Genomic DNA, 18,043 nt, shown 5'->3' with positions numbered 1-18,043 from the left:
GCTCCAGGTACTGCCCCTGCCTCCATCCAGGTTCTAACAGGAGGTGGGGGCAACAGATGCCAAGTTTATTTAACTTAGAAAGGTGATGGAGAAAGCATAGGATTTCCAACCAGAAGATCCACCACTGAGTGACTGTGTGATCCTCAGAAAATCCCTTCCCTCTTTGGGCCTCAGTTTCCTAATCCGTAAAGTAATACCTGCCCCCAGTCTACAGGATTTTTATTCCGACAAAATGACCTATTGGTTAAAATTGGAAGCTGCAGCGTATGGTGTGGGTAGGAGTTATCACTATTCTTCTTGGTCTTTTGGGCTCTGCGACCTGCTGTGGGCCGGAGCTGGCAGAGGTCAGATCCACAGGGAGTCCTGTAGCTGGGTGTCCAGGACTACCCACGGTGGTGCAGGGTGAGCTGTGCCTGGGGTTCCTGTGAAGAGAGGAGGTCTGTATATGGGAGGGTTGGGATTTTGTCCTCCATTTCAAAAGCCCAGAGGCCTTGAGGGGATTTCTAACTTGGAAGAAAGTTAGGAGCCCGGCGTCCCTTTCCCATTGCCCTCCTGGCCTCCGTTCAGACGTATGACAAGTAAACTGATCCGCATGAAGCTATGATGGAAGCAATAGGCAGCCAGAGGTGAAACCAGGCCAGACCACCCTGGGGAAGATGCAGGGCTGGCTCAGATCAGATGGTTAAGGACTCAAATCAGCCACTTTCCTCCTGCCTTTTGAGCCCTCAAAACTGTGCAGCCCTAGCTGTCATTCTCACTAGCCTTGTAGTGACAAATAGGAAGAGAAACTGAGGGTCGCTAACCATAGCAGGTTTTAGTGACAAAACCTGGCCCTCCCAGATCACTAGGCCTCTGCCCATCTCTCTGTACACTCTCCTGGACTCTGTCTTTTGACCTGTGTCTCCCTGACTTGTTTGTGAACTTCAGGGCACGAGTAGTCATTCACTTCACTATCCCCAGTGTCAAGCACTGTGCCTAATACATACTAGCCATTGTGTCATTCAATAACCCCATTGTGCATTGTGCTAAGTGCTGGGGATACAAATTTGAACGAGCCAGATAAGGTCCCTTTCTTCAGGGAGCTCATATTCTAGTGAGAAAGACACAATAAAGTGCTGAAAAGGAAATAGTGATGGGAGAGGGATGTTACCTGAAAGAATGGATGACAGGGAAGATCCAAGATCTAAGCTGAAACATGAAGGCTGAAAAGAGTCAGACTAAGAACACTTTTACTTATCTCACCTATAAGTGGGACCTAATCAACAAAACAAACAAGCAAGGAAAATATAACCAGCACCATAGAAAGAAAAAAGAAACCAACAGAAACGAGAGGGAAAGAGGGAGGAGGGTAACGGAAGAGAAAGGGGAAGGGTCAAGTCAAGGAACATGGACAAAACCAAAGTGGGGAAGGATTGAGGGAGGGAGGTGGGGGTGGGTGGGGCAGGGGAAAGTGCTGGCGGGTAAATGGAGACAAATGTCTTTGAACAATAAAAGTAAAAATAACCACTGATACTTAATACATGTGTTGCGAAGATCGAAGGATGGATTGATGGATGGATGGATGATAGATGAACAGAAAAAACAATTCTGTTTTCTGGTAGGGGTGGATTCTGGTGTGAATGAGTCCCGCCCAAGTACTCAATGCCTGGTGTGCTTAACACAAGAAAGGAGGATGCGCAGAATGGGGCGTAGTGGGCCCAAATCGCCAAACTTGCTCTCAAGGAACGCTTGTAGAACCAGCCGATCCGGCCCGAGCGGCCGCTCGGGGGCGACCGAGAGCCCATCAGTTTCCCTTTAAGGCCAGGGCGGAAGACTGGCGGATGAAGGGCCTTGGTGTCGGCGGGATAAAATAGGCCCGCCCCTTTAAGAGGGCGGAGACGCTGAAGTGGCGGTGGCTTCGAATGCGGCCTGCGGCGCTGGCCCTCAGCTTAACTACGACCCTCTTGGTACCCGCCCGGTCGCAGGGACCTCTCCGACCTCGCCGCAGAGCCCGGCCTAGTCTGAGGCCCCTGCGACCACTGGAGTTGGGGCCTGTCCGGCTAACCCTCTGGCCGAAAGCCCACCCGCCTTCGCCATGGTAATACCGCGCCCGGGGCCGCCTGGCCTGGGATCCCGGGGCCCGGGAACTGCCTTCCAGGTTCCAGCTGCTCGCTTGGGCGAGCAGCAGGGCCGGTTTAGGGTCTGGGTGAGAATTCAGTGAGGTCGGGAGGCCTGGACTCCAGTCAGGGCTTGGCAGGGATGCCCCGCAGGCCGTAGGCAGTCTCTACCCACCCACCTCCCTCTCGGCCTCTGCCTCTTTAGGTCCCGTTCCCTTCCTGGCGAATTCCTGTTCGTCCTCCCCCGTGACTCAAACGTCACGCCTCCGGAGCCCGACCCTCGCTCCCCAGCCCGTCCATCTGAGCCTTGGACGTGTGGGGGTCGGTGTCCCTAACTGTACCTCTTGCTACTCGAGCATCTGGGGTTAAGCACAACGCTTGGTTCTGAGTTTGACACACATCTCAGAGCTGGCCTCGGCAGCCCTGCCGCCTCCAAAGAAGGAACTGTGGTCTGGGGCACCCCACCTTCCTGGGACCCCAGCCTTTGGGCATGGGATTAGATAGAAGGAAAGCCCTGGCTTGGTTTTCAGAAACAAGGCCACGGTGCTCTGCACGCTGAGATTCACGGTTGTGTCATATGTTTGACAAAGGTCCATCAGGCCAGACCTTTGTTGCAAAACCTTTTATGCCCATTGGTGCAGTGCTGAGTCTAAAGAATGACCCATGCTTCCTTTGGCAATCTCTCCTTTACCTCTTCCCTCCTGTTCCAAGATTAGTGCAGATGGACCTGACTGGATTACTTTACAGAAAAAGGATTTGAAATCGTCTCAGTCTCTCTGCATCCCTTATTCCTCCGGCAACACTAGCAAAACAAACAAACCAAAAACAGTACACTTGATGGCCTTGTCACAATTAGGAAGAAGCAGCGTGAAGACAGAATGTACTTGCAAACAGTATTTCTCCTCCAACCTCAATTGCTTTGTTTTCCTTTCAGGCATGCAGTTTGCAGAAGCTATTTGCTGTGGAAGAGGAGTTTGAAGATGAGGTAAGGAAGTGTTGGTGAACCAAGGCGGCCTTAAGATGTAAACACCCAGGCCCTGAACATTTTGAAGCAATCTACCGCAGTCTCCTTTTACTTGATGTGCACATTGTTTTTGGTCTGTGAGAGGCTGAGGAATGATGAGAAATGTAAACCTGTTTAACCATCATAGAAAAAAATAAAAAGCCAGAGAGATGAGCTCCCTGATTGTCATACCTTTAAATTATAAGGGCCTTTGCCTGGAAGCTGTGTCTGTGGATGATTTGATTCACCTTTTTATTTTTATTTTTTTTAAGGATTAGTCTTTCTTTCTTTCTTTCTTTCTTTCTTTCAGATTTTAATTTATTTTTAGAGAGGAGAAGGGAATGAAAAAGAGAGGGAGAGAAACATCAATGTGTGATTGTCTCTCATGTGCCCCCTACTGGGGACCTGGCCCGCAACCCAGGCACGTGCCTTGACTGGGAATCAAACCAGTGACCCTTTGGTTTGCAGGCCAGCACTCAATCCACTGAGCCACACCAGCCAGGGCTGATTTACCTTCTTGATGACATACTTGAAGTAGGGAGAATGGAGAGCCAGAGACAACACGGTTATTAGATGGCGGGGAGGCCTGGGGTCACCAACTGGCTACGTCAACGAGGGCAGATTACTTCATTCTCTGGTCTTCTGTTTTCTCTTCTGCAATATGCGAGGTATTCTTTTGCCTCAAATGCTCTTTCCTTCCCTATCTCTCCTCAGAAGATAAGGGATTAGCCTGGATCTGAATCTGGCTCATGAGAATCACCCCATCTGAGGGCCTGCCATACACCGATTAAATCATAATTCCTGGGGACGGACCCAGGCACAGGGGTATTTCTAAACTTTGGGTGCAGCTAGAGACTAGTGATCACTGAGCTAGTAATCACCATAGCTCTCTTCCCGCTTAGATCCAAAGGCCATAGTTTCATTTGGGAGGCCAAAAATTGCCACCTCAAATCCTTTTCACAGAGAAGTAGGATTTGAGTGAGTAAAGGCCAAAAAGGTAAGTTAACCTACTTAAGAATAAAGCACCAATAGCCAGGGTGGGGTCTTGGCCCTTTGACTCGAGTCTAACATACATGGAAGCTACTAAACTACATTTATAGAATAAGATCGCTCTATTCTATCAATGACAAGCCATTTAAACCTACTTTTCGTCTCTTGGTGCTTTGCTTTAAAAATCACATTTAGAATTTGTCCAGATGCCTAGTTTGTGCTGAGTATGACAGTGAATGCTGCATCAGGGGCCCGTCTGACAGTCCCAACATATTCCCTTCCTCCGAGGCTTTGGGACATGAGGTTTGAAGGGGGAAAAACAACCTTCGTCAGACCTCTTAAAAAAATCAGTCCATTCACTGAGTTCCTAAGACATAGTGACAAGGGCACATATAGGTTCTAGTGCTGATCCTGTGAAGTTACTCAACCTCTCTGAGTCTTCGTTTCTGCATCCAAGAAACAGGAAAAATAACAGCACCTATTCATAGGGCCAATGTGAGAATTCATTGAGGAAATTCTGGTAAAATGTTTACGGTACCTGCCACCCGGTGAGATTTCAAATGTTAACTGTTTTTGTTATCACTTAGGGACTTGACTGTTATTTTTACAAATAATACAGAACTGCCAGCTTTGTCAAGGAGATGTGTCCTTGTCTTTGTCTTTCAGCTTTCGAGATGTATGATGATTACAGGCTGAAAAGTGACTGTTAAAGTGACCCTCTTGGATCTTGCTGGGTGAGGGAGGGTAAGACTGCTAGGCTAGTAATGAAATTAAGAGAGGAAGACTCTGGCAGCTCAAGTTTCTGTCCATAACCAGTCCCTTTCCCCCTTCCCAAGTCAGGTGGCATCGTGTCTGAAAGTGCGCTCTTCCTGAAAAGGGGGATTCATCAACCCCCAGGGTCATCAGGATTTGATTGTTGCAGTAATTCTGCTGTTACTATTATTATTACTGCTACATCCTGAGGTAGTGCTGGCTTATGCTACTCTCCTGATCATACACAAAGCGGGAAAAAACATTTCTCGAGCCCAGACAATCCAGTGCAGCAGCAGGGGGTGGGGGCCGTGGGGACCTTCCTGTCAGTTAAATCAGCAGTTCTGACTCAAAAACACCCTCGGAACAGGTCTGTTGCTCTTGAAGGTGTCAGCCTCACCTTGCTTCACAACTGGAATCCATACTTAATATAACTTGCCTGGAAAGCTATATTTAACTTCTGCCTATTAGGCCTCTCTGGCTTACTGAGGGTGCGTGTGTGTATGGTGGGGGTGAGGAGTGGGTTGAGGACAAGCAGCATGACCAGCTGGACACCAAAAAGGTAGTCTCCTTGTGACCTTGGGTGATTTTGACTCCTTGGTGCCCCGGTACATTTGCTTCTCCTGCTGCTCCCCCAACTAGCACCGCTGCCCACTCCCCACCTCCCAACCCCCACTTGAGATTGAATAAAGAAAGAGGAGTTATTGAAAGACTCAGCCTGGGAATGTTTCTGGTAGAAACCTGGTAGTGGGCTCATAGGCAAGGTCAAAGGTGGGGAGACTCTGCCATTGCTTTTCTTGCCTTGGTTTATGGCTTGTGCATATCTGCACATACATACACACCACATGCCTGAAACAGTAAAGGAGTGTTTCTTCATTTCCCACTGTCTCCGCTGCTTTGTAGGATTTCTTGTCTGCTGTGGAGGATGCAGAGAACCAGTGTGCTGGCCCAAGACCTGTGAATGCTGGATGCCTCAGACCTGTCCCTTCCAGGGCGCAAGAGACTGCGCAGCCACCGTCTTCTGGGCCGCTGCCATCATGCCGCACTGCTCCTGCCATGGCTTCGGCCCTACCGACCCTGGGACTCAGCCTTCCTACCTCCAGCGTGCTCAGGGCCACCAGGGGCCCACCTTCCACGGGAACAAGCCCCCTCAGGCCCGTCTCAGCTTCCGGCAGCTGGCCTGGCAATCAAAGGAGAGCGACGCCGACAGCAGCGCTCAGAGAGCCGGCCGGACTCCAGCCCTCGGCATCTCACCCCCTGCTTACCTTTGAGAACAAACAGCAGGTGATGGGTGGCTTTGAGGGACCTGAACAAGACGAATTTGATCGGGTCCTGGCAAGCATGGAGCTGGAAGGGCCTGGCACGGAGCTGGAACTTGGATTCAACAGCGAGGCCTCCAGAATTCTCCCCACTGGGCAGCGGGAAGACTTAATACTGGCTAAAAAGGCTCGGGTAGCTGACCTGAACAGATCTTGCCGAAAGGGGCCTTTGCCTGCCACCCACATAATTGGTAGCATGTCAGCCCGGGCTCCGCCTCCAGGTCCTGTCGTCTGCTGTAGGTCTCCGCAGCCCCACTTGAGACCTGGTGCCGTGGGTGACCTTCCTGTCCCAACGGCCTCCACAGTTCCTGCTCAGCAACCCCACTGGGAAGTCTGTCCCAGAGGCTCCCCACTTCGAGGACCCTCGCCTCTTCAAGCTGCTGGCAGGCCTGTTCAGAGTAGCCCTCAAAATCGTGTCCCCAGGCAGTCATTCCAGTCTCCGAATGCCCACTTGAGTGGCAAACCTAATTTTCCCCGAACTCCCAACTCAAACGATTCTACTCCCTCCAGGACTGTCTCTGGATTTTTCCCTCGGGGGCCCTTACAACCCCGAGTGCCAGCGTCTTCTGTTGAGTCTCCCGTCAGCACCCCCAAGGGTCCTCACTCCTCCCCGGTTCCCCAGGCAGCTCTGCAGACGCCCATAGTCACCAACCACCTGGTTCAGCTGGTCACCGCTGCCAACCGGACACCCCAGCAGCCCACGCGCACCGCTCCGCGAGCCAAAACACGCCGCTTCCCGGGCCCTGCAGGGATCCTACCTCACCAAGTGAGTGGCAGCTTCTCTGACAGAAGCAGGGCCATCCAGGATGTTGGGGGGGGGGGGGGGCGAGGGAACGAAGCAGAGTTCCAGCACTGTCCGGTCCCAGAATATCTTCACTCCCTGGGGAAGTGGAGGAAGGGAGTGCAGAGGGGGCGGGCTCTTCAGATCTGTGGAAGAATCAAAGTGGGAAGGAAGAACTGAATGTTTGAAAAGCCACACGAGAGGGGTGCTTACGTTCACAATCTTCATGCGTTGTTGAGCACCTACTGTTTGCTAGCACTGAGGCAGGAACATTCACTCATATTTGCTAAGTTGGGCAAATTACTTGGAACAGAATACAGATTAAAATAGAAATAGTTCCTGTCCTAAGGAACTTCTAGTGGAAGAAGCAGATGCAAACAAACGATTATGTATAAAATGCGCAGTGTGAGCAGAGGTCATTTCCTGGGTGCTGAGAGGGCTCCCTGGGCTGGCTGAGTGGGTTTTGGACGGACAAGTGGGAGGTTAATAGGTGCGTGTGTCGGAAGACTGGGCCTCGGAGGACATTTCAGTGGGGAGACAGGGAAGAGTGTGTGCAAAGGCACAGAGGCCTAGGAGCGGGATGCTCTCAGAGGGCCACAGAACCGTTCCTTGTGATGAGTGTGGAGTCCACGTTGGGAAGCTGGGGCTGTGCTGGGAGTTCGGATCTCTGCAGGTCACGGTAGGTGCGCCCCTTTCTGAGCGTTTTAAAGGTGTTTGAAACAGCTTCTAGTTGTTCGTTGCTCTCCCCCAGCTCTTCCAGAGAAATCCAAGGAGGCCATCTGCTTTCCTCCTGGGCCAGGTCTCCGTAGGGAAGGGTGAGGGCCCAGAGAAGGGCCTTGGCAAAAGCCGTCCTTTTGCATATCACAGGCGTTTCTATTCAGGTCATTGCCCACTTCTGGAAGCTCAGGGTTTTGCTCCTGGACTAGCTCCAACTTCCTCACATTCCCAAAACAATCCCCAAAGTGTCTTTTTTAAGCCACCAACAAGCTCCTGAGACTTTGTTAGGAGAGACATAATATGTGTTAATTGTCCCTGATAGTTTCCTGAACTCATTATGTAACCCAGATGAGAAGCTGCACTTGTAAATAACAGCTGCTGAGCTTGCTCTCACCTTCTTCCCTCTCTCCTTGCAGCACAGTGGGAAAAATCTCGAGGAGATCATGGTTTCCACGCCCCACACGCCGACTCATGGTGCTCTGGCTAAACTGGGGACAGAGGTAACTAATGCTGTGCAATGTTAGTGTCCTGGGCATTGTTTAAGAGGGAGGGACATCCATGCATGTTTCAGGAGTTGAGAATCAGAGTTGGTGCTACTAGGCCTGTTCTCTGGGGTCACACACCACAGGGCGTTTGCAGAGGTGGCAATTTTACTGGCATAAAATGAAGCCCATCCTGATGCCAACCAAGTGGTAAGTGATGCCATGAGCCAGCCATCTCTGCCCTCTAAGAAAGGCCCAGCCAACGCCATCTTTTCTCGGGAGAAGAGTGAATAAGTATTAGGAAATTATATCTCAGGAACCCTTCCCGGGTTTCTGGGAACCAATCTGAGAAGGGCCTGCCTTCAGCTTGCCTCAAGTGGGCTTCCTTTCAGTGGGTGAGACCCGGCCTCCCTCCCCCTGGCATCCTGGCTGACCTGCTCTGCCCTCAGACCTGCTTTTGCTTCTAATTCTCGACAGCAGGTTTTCTCTGTGCCACAGCTTCGCAGATCCACCAGGCCATTTCAAATCCAAAGCAGTAAAGACTCAACTGAATTGAATCTTTTTTTTTTTTAATATTAGAAGGTTAATAATTAAAGCCAGAGGCACCCCAAATAGAATATGACTAGTTTCAAAATGGCTAAGGCGCTCTGCAAGCCTATAGATGTATGTGGGGGCTCCCTAGCCCTGAGATTTTTCAAGTCTAATACAAGAAATGAGCACGGATAGCATTTTGCTTCAATATAGTTACAGTAAAGACCTGATTTATTTATTTTTTAAATTTTCAAAAAGATTATTTATTTATTTTTAGACAGAGGGGAAGGGAAGGAGAAAGAGGGAGAGAAGCATCGATGTGTGATTGCCTCTTGCACGACCCCTACTGGGGACCTGGTCCCCAACCCAGGCATGTGCCCTGACTGGGAATTGAACCTGTGAGCCTTTGGTTCACAGGCCGGCGCTCAGTCCACTGAGCCACATCAGCCAGCGCAGGCCCTGATTTAAAATAAAAGAAAACAAAGCGTATCTTCGCTATTGCTGCTCAGTGTGATTACGATGTGATACGCAGCAAGACCTCACACATCATTTTCTGACCTTGGAGATAAATGAAAGGAGACACGGGCCACCATGCTACAGGGAACTTGCCCTTTCTCTTCCACGCCTCCACCCGGGCCCAGGTGAGGTCTGTAGCGAGGTGGACCCATTCATGCAGGCTCCCCCTCTGCTCTGCGGTGCCAGGTTGTTACCAGTTCCCAGGCATCAGTGGAGGATGATTTTGGGCGTGGGCCGTGGCTGACCATGAAATCTGCTCTGGGCCTGGATGAGAGAGACCCCACCTGCTTCCTCTGTACCTACAGCATCGTCATGGTGCTGCGGAAGGTAAGGGTCCTGGGTGCTAGGACTTGAAAGGAAGACCATTTTTGTCCTTTTTATCACCCATCTGCCCTACTCCACCTTAGAAATGGGGCCTCTGTTTACCTCCTCTGACCACAGGTGTTGTTCTGAATAGCAGCATGAAGTCCCTTTGGTTATGCCTTCCACTCACCTACCTGTCCACTACTATTCACAGCATTGGGCACAGGCAGAAGGAGGGAATGTATTATGGGCATGTCTGTGCACATCCAGGGCCTAGATGGGGTGGGATAAGCCCACTCTCACCCTTAGAGTTGCCCAGAGGTCAGGTGTCATGTGCAGACACATACATGTTAGTACATGTGCCAATATATCCTTGCCCATGGCCTGCCATGATAGAGATCTCTCTATAAATACGTAGACACAAAAGAAATGAGGCAGGGAAAAGAAATGAAGGTCTGCCAGAGGTAGATGAGGTGAGCCCTTTAAACTGCCTCTTTGTGCTCACAAAGGAAGGCCATTGTCACACCTGTACTCTGCCCCCTGTCTATCCCCACCCCATCCCTACCACTTCCCAGTTTGCCCTGGAACATGTGGGAAACTTACATACAGATGGGACACTTACAGATGGGACGTGGCTGGCTCAGCAAATGCCTCTCCTTGCAACCAGGCAGCCCTGAAGCAGCTTCCCAGGAACAAGGTCCCCAACATGGCAGTGATGATCAAGTCCCTGACTCGGAGCACGATGGATGCCAGTGTGGTTTTCAAGGACCCCACGGGTGAGGAGTTAGGTCCTGGCGGTATCTGATGGGTGGGCTTCACTGAGGGCAGGAGATGAGGAGGAGTCACCCTTTCTGTTTGTAGTTGGGAAAATTGAAATAGCGAGCAGCCCACTTCCCAGCTGGGGCCCAAACCAGTCCCTGTGCGGCCCTTGACCCTGGGACTGACGGGCCACGTGGTGTTTGCAGGAGAGATGCAGGGCACGGTGCACCGACTGCTGCTTGAGACACGCCAGAATGAGCTGAAGCCTGGCTCCGTGCTGCTGCTGAAGCAGGTATAGGGTGCTGCTCTCTACCCCTCCTGCCCTGGAGGAGGCCCCTGGGTTGTGTGTGTGGCTCCTTCCCTCCCAGGACCCAGGCAAGGAGTGGCTGGGCTGGTGCTGGACCCAGGCTTCCCGGAGCTGAGCAGAGGCTGAGCCTATTCTTTAGGAGTGGGTGGGAGGGCAATTTGTGCTGTGTGGGGGGAGAGGGGGGAGAGCGCGTGTCTTAAGTGGTTCTACTCTGACACCAGGACTGAGGCAAGAGCGATTGATGTGGCCCAGGGGGCAGAGGCCACCAAGGGAGAAACAGGCGGGGACCAGGTGGCCATTTAGCAGCGCCTACTGCTTCATCATGGCACTGCTTTTCCCCTTCTTGACTCCAGATTGGAGTATTTTCTCCTTCCCTCCGAAACCACTACCTCAACGTGACGCCCAACAACCTGGTCCATATTTACAGCCCAGATTCTGGGGATGGGAACGTCCTCACGCTGCCTCAGCCCTTCCCCAAGGTAAGGGGCACGGGGACTGGTAGTGCCACTTTCTGCCTGAGTCTTCTGATTTCTCCCCCTCCTCCACCCTGCGCTGACGAGATGCCTTTGGAGGCAGCGCCGTCTCCTCCTGTCCCTAGTCCAGCTGCCTGCCAGATGGCACAGTAACAGGACCTAGAGGAACAGCTGGCTTCCCAGTGATCCCTGAGAGTCTAATGGCAAACTCGAACATTGGAAAGGATAGGAGTCACTTGAGAACTAACCCAGTGAGGGCCCATCAGGGGTGGTGGCCCTCAGTAAGTGACTGAGGGTCAGATCTACTACAGGTGGCAGTGCAGAGAACAGTGAGCTACAAATGGCCTGTCAGGCCAGCCAGCACTTGCTCTGCATCCTTTCTCTGCTAAGTGAGGGGATACCCACGCAGAATGCAGGTGGGGACACCCCCTTTGGGAACTGAGGGAGACGGCGCTTCCAGGCCGCTCCACTCCAGGGCGAGAGTGCAGAGCCTGGTTTTGACTCGACAGACAGCATCTCCTCTGTGGCCATCCCCACCCTTCCTGGGATCTGGGGCTGGTGTCATGGCCTGGCCTAGGGGTCAGGAGACCAGGGTCATGTCCTCGTTCTGCTAGTAATTTGTAATGTGACCGTGGCAAGTCCTGTCTCCTCCCCTGCTGTTGCTTCCTCTGTAAAACCAGTGGATTAGAATCAGTGACTTCTAGTCAAGTGACACCTTTAGCTCTAACTTGCTATTTCCATTCCCCTCATCTTTCTACTTAACCTTCCACGTTCTCTCAAAAGTACCCTACTTCAAAAAAACCATCTCTGCTTTTAAGTTTCAGGTCATCCATACTCACTGAAAAAGTCGAAATGGTACAGAATAAAACAAAACATGAAACTTAACCTCTCCACTCCCATTCCCCAGAGCTAGCCACGGTTAATGGTTTATTACTAATTTTAATTATCTGTCTATACATTAGCTAGTTTGGGGATTATTGACGCTAATTTTTTTTTTTTATTATTTATTGATTTAGAGAGAGGAAGGAAGAGAAACATCAGTTTATTGTTCGTTGATGCATTCATTGTTTGATTCTTGTATGTGCCCTGACTGGAGACTGAACCTGTGACCTTCGTGTGTCGGGACGGTGCTCCAAGCACCTGAGCTACCCAGCCCGGGCAACAGCTAATTCTTCATCCCAGGCTAACTCCTCAACATATCTCTGAATGGCCCCTTTACTCTCTGCTCCAGTTACCTAGATTCCCTAAAACATTAGATAAAAGTAGCATGGGGCGGGGGGGAAACCCAGCCAAAAAGGTTTTTTGTTTCTGTTTTGTGTTTTTAATTTTCCGCTGTTTTGACTGTCTGGTGTTTCAGCTCCCCCCCTGCAGCATGGACCTAGGTAACTGGTCCCTGTCACACTCCTCTGTCCTGTCTTTCCTGAGCCCCCACCTATTCTTTTGAGGTTGCCTGGGTGGAGAGAGTACTGTTCAGAGGGGCTTCAGTGGCAAAGGCATTGGTCACCAGACCCTCTGTCCCCAGGATCCAGGTAGCTTCCATGGCGGCCTCCAGCATGAGACGGCGAAGCCCGGGGAGGACTTCAGAACAGCACGGGACCCAGAGGCAGGCACATCCCCCGAAGAAGAACTCCCAGAAGCAGGTAAGGCAGTCAGCACAACCAGGGGCAAAAGGAATTCTCCTTCTGCCCTGGCTGGTATGGCTCAGCGGGTTGAGTGCCATCCTATGAACTGAAAAGTCGTGGGTTCAGTTCCCAGTCAGGGCACATGCCTGGGTTGGGGCCCAGGTCCCCAGCTGGGGGCTTGCGAGAGACAACCAATTGATATATCTCTTGCATGTTTCTCTCTCTCCTCCTTCTCCCTAAAAAGAAATAAATAAAATCTTTTAATTTTTTTTTATGTAAAAGAAATTCTCCTATTTCCTCTCGAAATGTTCAGCCAGGTTCTTCTGACCGCACCTTGTTCCTACCATGAATCCTTGGATCTTATGGGATCTTACAGAAACCAGATGTGGTATCTTCTCTGGTGAACCTACAGGCCACAAATTAATTAACAGCATGATAGGGGACGCATAAAGCAAACAGAGTGTGATCCACTGGTCTCCCCCATCTCCAGGCCATGTACGGTGAGCCACAGGGAGGAGGTGGCCTGACACCATCCTTGTGCCACACCGGGGTCTTCTGTGGGCTGACGGCAAGACGACAGAGGCAGATTTTCCCATCCTGACTAAGCTCAGAGGCCCTCCAGGCAGCGCTGAGGGGTCAGACCTCCACGTGGTTAGGATGGGACCAGGAAACAGATCTGAGAGGTCCAAACACAGATGCCTTAGGGGAGACCAGGGGGTCCCTCAGGACGCAGCGTCACCCAGGGGAAGCCAGCACAGCCCAGGTCTAGTCCTGAGATTTTTGATTCCACAAATTCAATCCTGTTTGGCGCCAGAATTCATGGGATTATGGGTAGGTATCTCCACATTAACCAGAGTCACAGTAGACCAGTTGATAAACCACAAAGCCCATTTATTTTTATCTTGTGGAAAAGTATCCTTATGCTGGATCTTCTCTGGAAACTTGCACTCTCTCCTTGCAAGTAAGCTTGATGACAAGCTAAGCCACCATCAGAAGGCTGCTGGTGGTCATGGAATAAGAATGAGGAAGGTTGCCTGTAGAATATTGCAGCTGGTGTCACATCTCCACTGTAGGGCTGCCAAGCAGACTGGACAAGGGTCGGAGGTGCAAATAACCAATTCTTACTGATTCCCAGTTTCCTGGCTGCTCATGTCCCTCCATTTAACTTAGTGTTCCTCCAAATCGTCGTAATGTAGCCAGTGGGGGACAACTCTTTTTGTTATAATCAAATTCCAGCCCTAGTTCCCTGAGAACAGTTGCTGGTTACCTTAAATTCTGAGCGCCGCCAAACTGACTTCCACCCTAGCAGCCACGTTTGCAGTGCCCCGTGCCAGACGGGAGCTCGGCTCTGCAGGTGTCGCTCCGGCCTGACGTGCTCCTACAGCTCCCTGGTCCCACCCGTTAAGCAGGAGTGGTCTATTAGCAGCTGTGTCTGTGGCGTCAGATGGGGTCTAAGTGCGCTCACCCGAGCAAGTGGTTTGACCTCTTTAAACCCTGTTCTTTTCGGTAAAGTGGGGAGTACAACAGGAACTACCAAGAGATGCCCTGTGAAGGGGTGCCGCGGGGCATAAACGAAGCGATGAGTGTACTGTGGGGCCCTGTGCCTGGCACAGAGCTGGCACCCAGCAAATGTTAGCTGCTGCTATTAACAATAGTCGGAGCAGCAGGGATTACTGAGGTCAGCTCGGTTTCCAAATTCTCAGACACAAGATCCCACCTGAGGACCAGTCAGGGACAGTTACTTTTATTCCTTCCACCCACAGAGGCACTTTGGGGAAGGGGATGATGTTGTCTCCCACTCCTCAGATGAGAGGCCAGAGTAATGGACTATGTGACCGAATACAGCGAATGGCTCTCCCAAGCCCTGTTTCTCCCTCTGTCCAATGAGAGGGCTGCACCAGGGGACCTCTGAGGCCCTTCTGCTCAGGCATCGTGTCTGTGGGTGGAAAGAGAGGAATGACCGAGGCCCGAGGGAAGCCTTCTTCTTAGCAGAATGGCTCGGGCTTTTTGCCCTTGCCCCTTGTCATGTGTGGGTATGTGGGAAGCAGAGGGAAGATGGAGGTCAGGCTGCTCAGCCCAAGAAGAGCTGCCTCCTGATGGTGCTGCCAGGTCCAGACCCTCCTAAAAGGTGGGAGCCCTGGGCTGGAGTCACATGCAGCCCTCAGGTCACTCAGTCTGTCCACCCTCTCCATCCCCCTGCAGATGACCTGGATGGGCTCCTGAGTGAGCTCCCCGAGGACTTCTTCTGCGGGAGCAGCAGCTGGGACCGCCCCGAGGCAGGGCACCCGCCGTGAGCAGGCAGGCTGACTGTCTGGTCACGCCCCAGAGGGAGGGAGGCCAGCACGGCCGGAGAACTGGCAAGGCTCGGGGCCGCTGTGCGTGCTCCACCCCGGGTGCTCCCCTCGAGAACTCCCCCGCGCCTTGGACTCTGCACTGCCGTCACTTGGGGTCTTCTCTGGCGGACCAGAACTCAGCTCGAGACCAGCCCTCCTGCCCCGCTGTCCCCGGAGCCCTGGGGCGCCTCGTTCTCTTCCTGCCGACAGCGGAGGTGTGTTGCTCTCCCACCTCACCTTAACTTCAGAGGACACTGGTCCTGGTCCCTTCACACCGCAGTCCCTGCGTGGCTGAGGAGCTGAGGAGCCACACCTCAGCGGTGGCGGTCTGTCCCGTGGACGGGGAAGGACACCCTCAGGCTTCCCCCTGCCTTGTCTCTCGAGGCCTGCAGCTGCCCAGTTTACCTGTGTCCAGGTTCACAGGTGGGGGCAGGGGCGTGGCCATGACACTTGTTCTGAAATAAAGCAGCTCCTGCTTCACTGGCTTCCCTCTCTATCCTTGCTGCTCCCCGTCCTGTCCACCTGGCCAGTGGGGCGTTGACCATGCAGAGCCAAGCCGCTCGTTTTCTCTTTTTTTTAAATAAACATTTTCTTTTAGATTTATATTCACAGAATTATTACAAAGATGTTACAGGGAGTTCCCATAACGTCCCACACCCAGTCTCCCCTCTTATTACCGTCTTCCATCCGCGTGGTCACTTTGTCACAATTAAAGGACCAGTGTTGCTATGTGATTATTAGCTGAACTCCAGACTTCCTTCGGATTTCCTCAGTTTCCTCTGCTCCCTTGTCCCTGTCCCAGGGTCCCACAGTACATTTGGCCACCATGTCTCTTCAGGCTCTTCTTGGCTGTGGCTTTGTCTCAGACTTTCCTTGTCTCGTGGCCTTGAGTGCGGCTCAGGCACTTTATAGGGTGCCCTCGCTGCTGGAATTTACCTGCTGGTGTTTTCATGATTAGATACGTTTTGGGAGGAAGACCACAGAGGTAAGGTGCTAGTCTCATCGCGTCATGTCAAGGGTTGATGTTGGCCTTGGCCGCCTGGCCGAGGCAGGTTTGTCAGTTTTCCCCACTGCAGAGCCCCCCTCCTTCCTCTCCCCTCCGTACTGTGTGCTCTTCGAAATGGAGTCATAGTGTGCAGTCCACACGTGCACAGGAGGAGTTACATTCCACCTCCTTAAGGGAACACTATTCACATAGATGATTTGGAATTCCTCTGTATGAGACATTGGCCTATTCTTCAGTTTTTTTTTATTCATTTATATCGGTATGGACTTGTGAGTATTTATTTTATGCTTTGAGTTACAATCTAATATACTTTATTTTGTTGCCAAGCAACTCTTGGTCACTGGAGCTTGTCTACACTACCTCTCAGACCCGCGTTAGACAAGGGGCATGGGTGGGTGGGGTGTAAAAGGTCTGGTTGTACCAAGCTGGCAACTTTGTCTTTCTTTTCTGGAGTGAAGGGAAGAAAGGAAGATTCTCTCAGCTCCTGGAGGAGGGGGTGTGGGTTAAAGACCCTGGTTTGGTCACCAGCCTCCCCTGCTTCTGCCTGTCTTCACTAAGCAGCTGTGAGGCAGGGACCTTTCATGGGCTTGGTACTGTTCTGGGCGAAGGTATTAACCTCCCTTTTCCCAAAGACAGATGATCCCGTGGGTCCATTGCAAGCTCAAGTGAAGAAGCGCTTTAGGAACGCCATGCTCAGCTAGCTGCTGGTTGCAGTGGGGCCTTGTTCTAGAAGGCTTTTGGGTTCCAAGCCCAGGATCAAAAAAAGGGCTCACTCCCCAGCACCCTTAACCTTCACACTCCCATTTGGTTTTCCTACCTGAGCAGACCGTGTATTTCTCCTCTACCCGCCGTGAACTCACCAACTCTGTCTTTGGAGCTTAGATCGGGGTCACAAGGTCTTCCTGCATCTAAACCAGCCCCTCCCCCTGGCTTGCAGTGCCCTTTCCCATTCAATCCCCTTGGTCCCTGGTCTCTACTGCTTACAGTCCTGGCTGATGTCCTGGTTTCTGGGGGTGTACTTCATCACTCCACAGGTCAATAAGTCAGGCTGGGTATCCAATCACCTGGCACTGCTCCTGCCAGTAGAACTGGGCTCCCTCTGGGCTCACATGTGGATTGAAGTAAAGGCCTCACAAAGTTAGCACTAAGGACAGTTTTTCTGCCCTCAGGAAGGTAAGGCTAAGGACGGAAGACAGAACACATGGTCTCTTTGGGGACTGAGCTGTAGTCAGAGCACCTCGACGCCTGTGTGACAAAAGGCTACACAGAGGCTGCGGGGCTCAGACACTCACAGGCCCCACACGCTAAGCCTATTGTGAGCCTCAGGAGGGAGGTGACGCCCACCCCATCTTGGCCCTTTTTGGCACCACCCAACCTTGCCAGTTCCCAACCCTGGGAACCCAGCTGTGGGTGCTCAGCGAAGCCGTTGGCGGGGCAATTAAAACACTGAATGGGTTCCAACAGGGTTAATCACCACTGCACGTATAGAGGAGTCTTTCTCTGAGGATTGCGGAGCCTTCGCTGTGCATGACCTCATCCCTCCTCTGGGATCCCCCACCCTGGAACACCACCAAGAAGCCAGGCCAGAGCTGGTGCACAGCAGGCTGAGGGCAGTGCCGGAAACAGCCCAGGCTGCTGCCGCCCACTTGGGCAAGCGGATGAGTGTTCGCCTTGGCAGAGAACAGAGGCCCTCAGTCAGTGCACTAACATCAGAGGTGAGCCTGCTGTGCGCCAAGTGCCCCTAAACACCACGTCAGGACCTACTGTGTGCCAGGCCCTGCTGGGACCAGCCACCTAACTGAATAAACCTGGAGCCTCCCCTGGGGCCCACATCCGGTGTGGCCGCCTGTCGTCTACGGCACACTGGGACAGGCGCTTTACAAAGTGCACACGTGGGGAGTGGCTGGAAACAGATGAGTGGGGGACCTGGGGCTGCTGCAGGGATGTCTCCCAGAACCGGTGACCTTTGAGGTGGACTTGGAGGAATGAGTCTGGAGCAAATTCCACGCAGAAGGGAATGGCAGGGAAGGGTGAGGAGCCCCGATGAGAAGGAGA

General features: G+C 52.2%; 1 protein-coding gene across 1 annotated transcript; it reads left to right on the top strand.

The window, feature by feature from the left end:
• The first annotated feature begins 2,003 nt into the window (after positions 1-2,003).
• On the top strand, positions 2,004-14,943 carry HROB (homologous recombination factor with OB-fold). Its single transcript, XM_054592893.1, has 10 exons — positions 2,004-2,077; positions 3,031-3,081; positions 5,743-6,924; positions 8,073-8,156; positions 9,372-9,512; positions 10,156-10,264; positions 10,454-10,539; positions 10,908-11,033; positions 12,550-12,667; positions 14,852-14,943. Exons 1-10 carry the CDS (start codon positions 2,075-2,077, stop codon positions 14,941-14,943), a joined length of 1,992 nt encoding a protein of 663 aa, XP_054448868.1. The 5' UTR covers positions 2,004-2,074.
• Positions 14,944-18,043: the final 3,100 nt, after the last annotated feature.

The sequence above is a fragment of the Pteronotus mesoamericanus genome, unplaced genomic scaffold (genome assembly GCF_021234165.1).
Source record: "Pteronotus mesoamericanus isolate MK-2021 breed Mesoamerican mustached bat unplaced genomic scaffold, CSHL_Meso_final scaffold_408, whole genome shotgun sequence".
Taxonomy (NCBI): Eukaryota; Metazoa; Chordata; class Mammalia; order Chiroptera; family Mormoopidae; genus Pteronotus; species Pteronotus mesoamericanus.
This window is presented reverse-complemented; position numbering and strand designations above follow the sequence as displayed.